This window comes from Idiotropiscis lumnitzeri, chromosome 4 (genome assembly GCF_059441095.1).
Source record: "Idiotropiscis lumnitzeri isolate Australia: NSW breed Sydney's pygmy pipehorse chromosome 4, RoL_Ilum_1.0, whole genome shotgun sequence".
Taxonomy (NCBI): domain Eukaryota; kingdom Metazoa; phylum Chordata; class Actinopteri; order Syngnathiformes; family Syngnathidae; genus Idiotropiscis; species Idiotropiscis lumnitzeri.
This window is the reverse complement of record NC_142394.1, coordinates 7,279,389-7,286,045: the sequence shown is the minus strand read 5'-3', so window position 1 is coordinate 7,286,045 and position 6,657 is coordinate 7,279,389. Positions and strand designations below refer to the sequence as shown.

General features: G+C 40.1%; 1 protein-coding gene across 1 annotated transcript; it reads right to left on the bottom strand.

The window, feature by feature from the left end:
- Positions 1–49: 49 nt before the first annotated feature.
- Positions 50–5,748, bottom strand: tyw2 (tRNA wybutosine-synthesizing protein 2). The gene is made up of 7 exons (XM_088293952.1): positions 5,499–5,748; positions 5,182–5,329; positions 4,911–5,109; positions 4,688–4,838; positions 2,914–3,023; positions 2,574–2,731; positions 50–1,454 (listed from the first exon to the last, which is right to left on the bottom strand). The coding sequence occupies exons 1-7, from the start codon at positions 5,549–5,551 to the stop codon at positions 1,083–1,085; spliced, it is 1,191 nt and encodes a 396-aa protein (XP_088150078.1). The 5' UTR covers positions 5,552–5,748; the 3' UTR covers positions 50–1,082.
- Positions 5,749–6,657: the final 909 nt, after the last annotated feature.

Genomic DNA, 6,657 nt, shown 5'->3' with positions numbered 1-6,657 from the left:
GAAGATACCAAATACATTTTTATTTTGAAACATGAAAATCATACAAAACATGCATGTGAGGTGCAGTGCTGTTTTTGTACACTTGGGGTCATCATCTTCACGTTCCACACAGTAATGTTACTGTAATATCTGTGTCCATCTTTAACTGAATGAATGACCAAGCCGCTTATCCTCACAACTGGTTTCGGTGGGCATGCAGAAGCCTATCCCAGCTGTCTTCCGGCACTTGCGTACCACTGATAGTAACCAAAGTACCTGGACATACAGGAACAGGGAGAACATGCAAACTCCACACAGGAAGGCAAGAGCTGGAATCGAACCCACGACCTCTGCACTGTGAGGCCATTCTGCTAACCACTGGTCCGCCTGGCCACCCCAACACAATACAATACAACTTTCTTTATGTAGCGCATTTCACAACAGCTGGAGCTGTAACAAATATGGAAGCGACGACTGAATTGCGATTACAATAACACGATTGACTGACTGAAGATTACAGTTTCGTTCGGTTTGAAAAAAAAAAAATGCACCGGCAAACTTCTGTAATATGGCCAGCTCTGCTAAACAGTGCCACAAGGACCATAAGTAGCAATATTACAGTTTTAGCAGTAGGTTAGTAGTGCAAATGTAATAAGTAACAAACATAAGATTGTAAGTAAAATGTTTATGAGTACTAATAAGTAGGCATTAAAAACTGTCAAAATCTATGACAGTGATTGAACTAGTACACAGCGATTGAAAGCGCAACACCCCATCAACTGTGGAGTTGCACCAAGCAAACATGCTGATGGTGGCGGCGTGGCTCAGTGGTAGAGTAGTCGTTTCCCTACCGAAAGCAAGTGGGCTTGATCCCTGGCCATTGTGACCAAGTCAAAGTATCCCTAAGCTAGATACTGAACCGCCATTTGCTCCTGATGGTATGTCAGTTGGTAGATGAGGTAATAGTGTGAAGAGCTTTGAGTACCGAAGGTAGAAAAGCGCTATACAAGTGACAACCCATTTCCCAGTCTCCTGAATGACATTGAACCCAAGGGCAGGATTCAGTGTTTTTGTACATATCTATGCATGTATTTTCTCTCCATTCAGGCTGGTCTGCACTCCAAGTCCAGCACAACATGATGCACATGAGGTGCGTATGACTTCACATGCTCAATGTGTTGGATGTTTGTTCTCCACGTTGCAACAGTGAGTTCCTTCAAAAAACACGTGATGCGTTTTGCAGCGGTGTCAGCCCAGGCCTGCCACGCCTCTCGGTCTGCTCTCCTCCCAGAAATGCAGTTGTCGGCATCAGCCACTACATGCGAGTCCACGACAATTGCTGACGTAACGTTTTGATGTATGTGTAAAACCCCACCAGTTGTTTTTTTCAGTAGGCGACAGGCAACTGGCCAGCCGTCCTCAGAGCTCGGAATGAGACCCAAGTTCACCCGGTCTGCAATGTCACACAGCTGGATCTGAGAAGAAAACAAAAATATCACAGTACTTTACAGCAAAGTATACAGTTCCTTGATAATACCATCCATCATTTGTCTATCCCAGCTGACTACAGGCAAGAGACCAATGCAAGCAAGGGGGGAATATGCAAACCCCATACGGCTTACATTTCAACGCTGAAGCCCAGAAGTGTGAGGCCGCTGGGCTACCCCCATAATAACATCTTGTAAGAAAATGTAAATGTTATTTGGTTCATTTACTAGACAATGGTGAAATGAATGATGATATTATTGTTGCGCTCCATTCCTTTACAATGTCTGACTTTCAAAAGAAGCCTTTGGGGTAATTACAATGTCAGAGGTGACACAGTTGGAAAGGATTTTCATTATTGTGCTCGTAGATTCTGCATACTCAAAGCTGTTTCTATCATTCGGTCCCTCACAGCAATATTCCCTCTAATTTTGGGGCTGCATAGAAGCCATTAATGTAAAGAAAATGTTGTAGTCGAGTTCTTATTGATTGACACCCTAGGTGAAGTGTACTGTAAAAATACATGAAAATAAAGAATTACACAACCTCGTATGTTTAAATACAAGTCATGCTTCATTTTTAAAACATCACTAATGCTAATGCTAAAGTAAATGGAAAATTCCACTGAAATGCTAATGCGAAATTAGCATCAACTTTGGGAGTATATTCCTTCAAAAATAACTCATACACACAGGTAACCCAACACTACTCAAAGGAACAAATTATTCCCAATCTATGACAAACAAGTTGTATTACTTGAGTTCAACATTGCATATTCCTTTTTATCTCCTTGTGCGGACTCCGTACCAGCATGTCACCACACTGCCCCTATGATGACAACGCACACACAGCAGGGAAAGCCAATATTTGTTTTCATTTTTTTTGGAAATTGCCATTACTTTAGTAGATTATATTTTACTTTGTTTCTAATTTATTTTGTCCTTGTCATTTCAAGGTCTGTTTAAAGTTACGTTTTCAAGGATTCAAGGAATTGTATTTACCTAAAAGATACAAGAATTTTTTGTTTCGCATACCAACACACATTTTCTCATAATATTGTCCTCTTTTACAGTATATTGAGACTGAAGAGTGCATACGAAATACATTACTTGTTGATTGTCCCCTGGGTGAACTGTGCAGCGGTCATGTACTCTGTTGGTCACTAGGTTTTTACGCAGTGCCTCGAGCGCATGTGGGTTCCACTCGCAGGCGTGAACATGTGCCGCACCAGTGTGCACCAGATATGGAAGTGTGAAGTATCCTATGCCTAAAAGCACAAAATAAACCAGCAATTTAAATGATGTATTGTTGTTTTCTTGTCATCTGACTGTGGTAGGCCGCATACAACAAAGACTACGCTGAACAAAACAAGAAAAGTCAGTTAGGATATAAACAGTAATTTGGTATTTAATGCAAAACTAAGCTTGACAAACCTTACATTTTTCTTACCTGCATACAAGTCAAACACGGTTTCGCCCCTGCAGTCAAATCCAGCAACCCGCAGCTTCTCTGTTATATTTCCAGCAGAAAACATGCATTTGGTGACATCAAACTCATACCTACAATTAGACAGACAGACATCAGTCATAATCTCCCATGTGCTTAAATCAGAAAAGGCACGCAGCTGCACGCTTTTCTTGCTGCAAGCACTCACCAGTCAAACCAGTCATTTAGGCACCCACTTGCCAGCTAAGCTCTCTGGGTGGAGTAGCCCTGAAATTTGGGCATTCTCTACCAAATCTGGCAAGGCGTGGCACCTGAGCGAATTGCGCATTCTCCTGCTGACTTAAAGCACTTTACGACCTCCGCAATGAGAGGCCCGGTGACAGTGTGGATATTCGCTCACCTACACTCACCGACTGCCCAACAGCCGTAATGTGTCACTCCCACATTACACCAATGGCCGAACGTCAAAATATCATATCATATTGAAGTGGAAGTCAAGTAAAAATAAAATAAATGAATAAAAAGTCCAATTATTGCATTCTGATCAATATTGCCTTTGTGGTAATTAAATTAAAGGACAAAATAAACCGTTTTCATCCATTTTGGGCGGTGGCCTTTTTGCCGTTAGCTGTCAACTGAAAATGACAACAAAGTGCCTCAGGGCTCAGCTTGCGAATGTCACATGACCGAGCCTAGAAAACAGGAGAACCGTGATTGGTTGCTACCTGAGCCCTTAGTTACTGTGATGTCATGTTCGGATTCATAAGAATTCGGTAGCCACCCAATTTTATGTTGAGAACGATACATGTAGACATGCAACTGTGTCCTCATGAATAGTTATTATATTATAAGAGAAGGTACTCTGAAGGTTTTTTGAAGGTTTAAAATTACAATTACATCAGTGCCAATTTCCGTCCAAAGTGTTTTAAAATAGCTGACTCTTCTTATTCATTTATCTTTGTTTCATGTGCTGGTTTTACAGTAAACATCAACTAGGATTGACGAATAAACAGATTGAAGGGAACACGTTGAGTCTCTTATTTGGAGAGTCATTTACTATTTGTCCAATTGGCCACAGCCACTCTTACAAACGTTGGTACTAAAAACACAAATACTGTAAATAAGGGACGTCAAACTAATTTCTGTTGAGGGCTACGTCGTAGTTAGAGTTTCCTTCAAAGAGTCATTATGACCGTGAATCCAAATAAATGTATGATCACCTCATATTACATATACACAGCAAATTGTTGAATTACAAGTTTTGTGCTGGAGTCTTTGGGCAGTAGGCGGTTTTGGATAATGGATGGATGAATAAAATCAGATCCAAGTAAAAACAGTTTATTCAAATATTATTACATTTATTTCAAAAGGGGGATTAGTAACAAAAAAAATGATGTAGTGGGCCAGATATGGCCCCTGGGCCTATAGTTTCACACCTGTGCTGAACACCATGATACAGGGTGTCACTGAAGTGTAGACACATGAGAAACAATGTATATTTTTAAGAAATTACATATCATTCAATTGCAATTTTAACAAATCTATATGATTTCCAACACTTGTCACACAAGGCTTACGTGCTTTTGAGGATTTATGTAAATTTGATGCAATAACTCCACAATTGCTGCCGGGTCTACTTTTTGGGGACACACAATAAACTGTTTGGAGGTTATTGTGAGGGTGTGCCTAATGTTCGGGTGGCCAATCTTCTGTGTAGCCCACTAGAAAACAACAGGATTAAATGAATTGATCCCAACAGAATGAGAGGAATACTCACGTAATGCCATTGTCCACATGTTTGACCCAGCTGTGCTCTCCCACGAGCACAGTCACTTGGGGAGATCGGAAGCCGTCACTGCGTATTCGACTCATCTTCGCCAGTCGTTTGGCACCTAGGCCTTTTGCGACGGCATGCCATAGCTGTTGATCTAAAATAAAACGTTTGTCATCCAACTGGTGCTCACTGAAACCAATAAGCACACTGGAATCTGGCAATTTACCAATTTTCTTCCAAAGAGGCAAGGAGAAACAGTTGTGGCCCAGCAGGACTAAATCTCCATGCCGCTGGAAGCTGCGAGGCAGATCTTTCCTCACCTCCTCCGTCCAACTTTCACCATGAGATTTAAATAACTCCTGGAGAACTTCTTCTAGCTTATCAGCCTTGCTCCTGCCCCTCTCCTTCTTAGATAACACAGAAGGCTGTGGGCGATGTTAGACCAAGTTGGAGAAACGTTTTAATTGAATCGGTTTAATTAAATACGTGTTCATTACCTGGCACCAAACAACCGTCACATTTTTTAGAAAGGTTAGCTCAAGTTGCAGTAAACATGAAGGTAAAATGGGCACAAGGACAGTCCCCGTAGGCTCTTTCACGATACTTAAACTTCGATCCAGGAAATCGTGGGACTGAAGGTGTTCCCTGCGTATAAAAAACACAGAATGATTTCAACATTATGACAAGCCAAAAATAAAAAAAAACCTAAACTTTTAAATCAGTCTTTAAGCAAAGTTATTGCTCGTGTTCATGCACTTGCTCTGCAAACCGCTAACCATGCTAATTTCAAAGCCATTATTTTACTGTAGTTTACCTTAATTTCTGTGCACGGCAATGAGACACACGGAGGCAAGGCACCGCTTCCATTTACAAGAAAAAAACAGAATATATTTAAATCAGAAATAAAAAATGGCGACATGGAAAAATGTAAACACATATAAAGCGGACTTATAGCACACCCAATGCTTGTTTCCAGGTGGAAGGCTAAGAACGACGGACTAGTCAGAACTTTCTTATAACAACACTAATGTAATTGTTAATTTTACGGCTAATGTTACGTGAAAATAACGTGTGCATGGTCTATATCAATTCACTGTGAATCAGCTACCGATACATTAATTTTCTTTAAAAAAAAAAAAAGACGTAAATTGAACTAGTTGCGCATGATTGCCGACAGATGTCGCAAAATAGATCACCTCTGGGACGGTCAGTGATACTGAGAAACCTCGACAATAATATTACACTTCCCTCTGACAAAAATGCACATTGTTTATTGTTTGAAAAAAAAATGTATTGATATGCCTACATTTCGCAAGAGCTTGACTTAAATTTATTATTAATTTTATTATTGATATTAGTATAACCATTACCTTAAAATGTATGCCCATCTGTGTGAGTTTTTATTGCAATTGGAACCATTTACCATAACTTTAGTTTTGCAGATTATGCTCCCTGCTGCTTTCTATTTGTATACTATGGATGTCTTTTGGAAGCACGGTGCAAAAGTGATCAGCATTTCGGACAAGTGGTCAGTATGTATGCGTCACAGTTCTGTGATTCAAGGTTTGAAACTCGACTCCAGCCTTTCTGTGTGGAATTTGCATGTTCTTCCTGTGCTTGTGTGGGTTTTCTCCAGGTACCCCCATATTCCAAGAACATATATTAGGTAATAGGTTTATTTAGGTGAAGTTGACTGAAAAAAACAAAAACTCTTCAATAATGCTTCTATACATTCATACTAGTCTAAACGGGGTATTCTGATTAATATTATATGAATTAAGTAAAAAAAAAAAAACTACTCGTTTTATTCATCTAAGGGGGAGCCATTTTGCCATTTACTGCCACTTCGTGTCTACTGAAATGGACATCACAGTGCATTCCATAAAAGTGGAAAAATTTAATTTTTCAAACTGTAACCTGCAAAAATGCCTTTGAATGCTGCTCAAACTGTGACATCCAATTGCCAAAGTCAG

What these genes read in the sequence shown, in the direction of transcription:
- tyw2 (XM_088293952.1), bottom strand. Translation starts at nt 5,551, where the DNA reads ATGGAAGCGGTGCCTTGCCTCCGTGTGTCTCATTGCCGTGCACAGAAA. An exon ending in TGCCGTGCACAGAAATTAAG is followed by an intron (nt 5,330 to 5,498) that starts GTAAACTACAGT and finishes TTTTATACGCAG; the next exon opens with GGAACACCTTCAGTCCCACG. An exon ending in CGTGTTTGACTTGTATGCAG is followed by an intron (nt 2,732 to 2,913) that starts GTAAGAAAAATG and finishes TTGTGCTTTTAG; the next exon opens with GCATAGGATACTTCACACTT.